We start from the raw sequence: 1,270 nt of genomic DNA, 5'->3' as shown, positions 1-1,270 counted from the left end.
TGTTATAATTATAATAAAACAAGCAGGTTATATAAAAAAAACGCTTTTTTTGTCGATTATTTATCAAGAAAGCAAAAAGGGTTCTTATCAAATCCACCATAAAATTGGAAAGAAGCATAAAGTAAGTAGACCTGACTCCTTTAATGATGCCTCTATCCGCTATTCTGATATATAAATTCGATGTAGATGAAATTGTATAAGCGAATTTTTTTTATTTCCTTAGACTTAGACCGCGCAAGACAAGAATTTTTCGCTATTTACGATTTCATATTCTTGTTACTAGATGTTCTATAGGAATAAGAAGAAATCGCAACTCCTTTGCGCTACACATAAAATTGGATTTCGAAGGTCCTTTTTTTTCAGAATCCTCTATTTTAGTTCTTCCACCCATGCAATAGAGAGGGAATGGGAAAAGAAGGGTTACTTTTATTTTCATTTTTCCCTTAAAAGATAGACTTTGAAATAGGAGTCTTGGAATAATGCTGAATTCAAAGGTTTATTTCTTTCTATAGTATAAGAAAGAAAAAAAATTATTTCTATTTCTATTTCTATAGTATAAGAAAAACAAATAGTATAAGAAAAACAAATCGAATCAAATTCATGGATTTACCACGACCTCGGTTGTGACTCCATAGATAAAAATGGGAAATTTCTCTCTTCGAGACCATTGAAAAAGGGCATTGAACGAGAAAGAAATCGTCCACAGATGATAAAACTATCATATGCCTTGGAAAGTGATATGAGGTGCTCGGAAATGGTTGAAGTAATTGAATAGGAGGATCACTATGACTATAGCCCTTTGTAGAATTCCTAAAGAAGAAAATGATCTATTTGATACTATGGATGACTGGTTACGAAGGGACCGTTTCGTTTTTGTAGGATGGTCTGGCCTATTGCTCTTTCCTTGTGCTTATTTCGCTTTAGGGGGTTGGTTTACAGGGACAACTTTTGTAACTTCTTGGTATACCCATGGATTGGCTAGTTCCTATTTGGAAGGTTGTAATTTCTTAACCGCAGCAGTTTCTACCCCTGCCAATAGTTTAGCACACTCTTTGTTGCTACTATGGGGGCCCGAAGCACAAGGAGATTTTACTCGTTGGTGTCAATTAGGCGGTCTATGGACTTTTGTAGCTCTCCACGGGGCTTTTGCACTAATAGGTTTCATGTTACGCCAATTTGAACTTGCTCGGTCTGTTCAATTGCGGCCTTATAATGCAATCTCATTCTCTGGTCCAATTGCTGTTTTTGTTTCTGTATTCCTTATTTATCC

The 1,270-nt window shown here is 35.4% G+C and overlaps 1 protein-coding gene across 1 annotated transcript; it reads left to right on the top strand.

Annotated features, from left to right (window-relative positions):
* Window positions 1-6: 6 nt before the first annotated feature.
* On the top strand, window positions 7-1,265 carry LOC119344317 (photosystem II D2 protein-like; the record flags this gene model as incomplete). The annotated part of the gene is made up of 1 exon (XM_037614802.1): window positions 7-1,265. A coding segment is annotated over exon 1 (480 nt), but the record flags the coding sequence as incomplete, so codon positions are not given.
* Window positions 1,266-1,270: the final 5 nt, after the last annotated feature.

Source organism: Triticum dicoccoides, unplaced genomic scaffold (assembly GCF_002162155.2).
Source record: "Triticum dicoccoides isolate Atlit2015 ecotype Zavitan unplaced genomic scaffold, WEW_v2.0 scaffold163781, whole genome shotgun sequence".
Taxonomy (NCBI): Eukaryota; Viridiplantae; Streptophyta; class Magnoliopsida; order Poales; family Poaceae; genus Triticum; species Triticum dicoccoides.
Note: the sequence above shows the minus strand (reverse complement) of the source record. Positions and strands in the feature narration are given on the sequence as shown.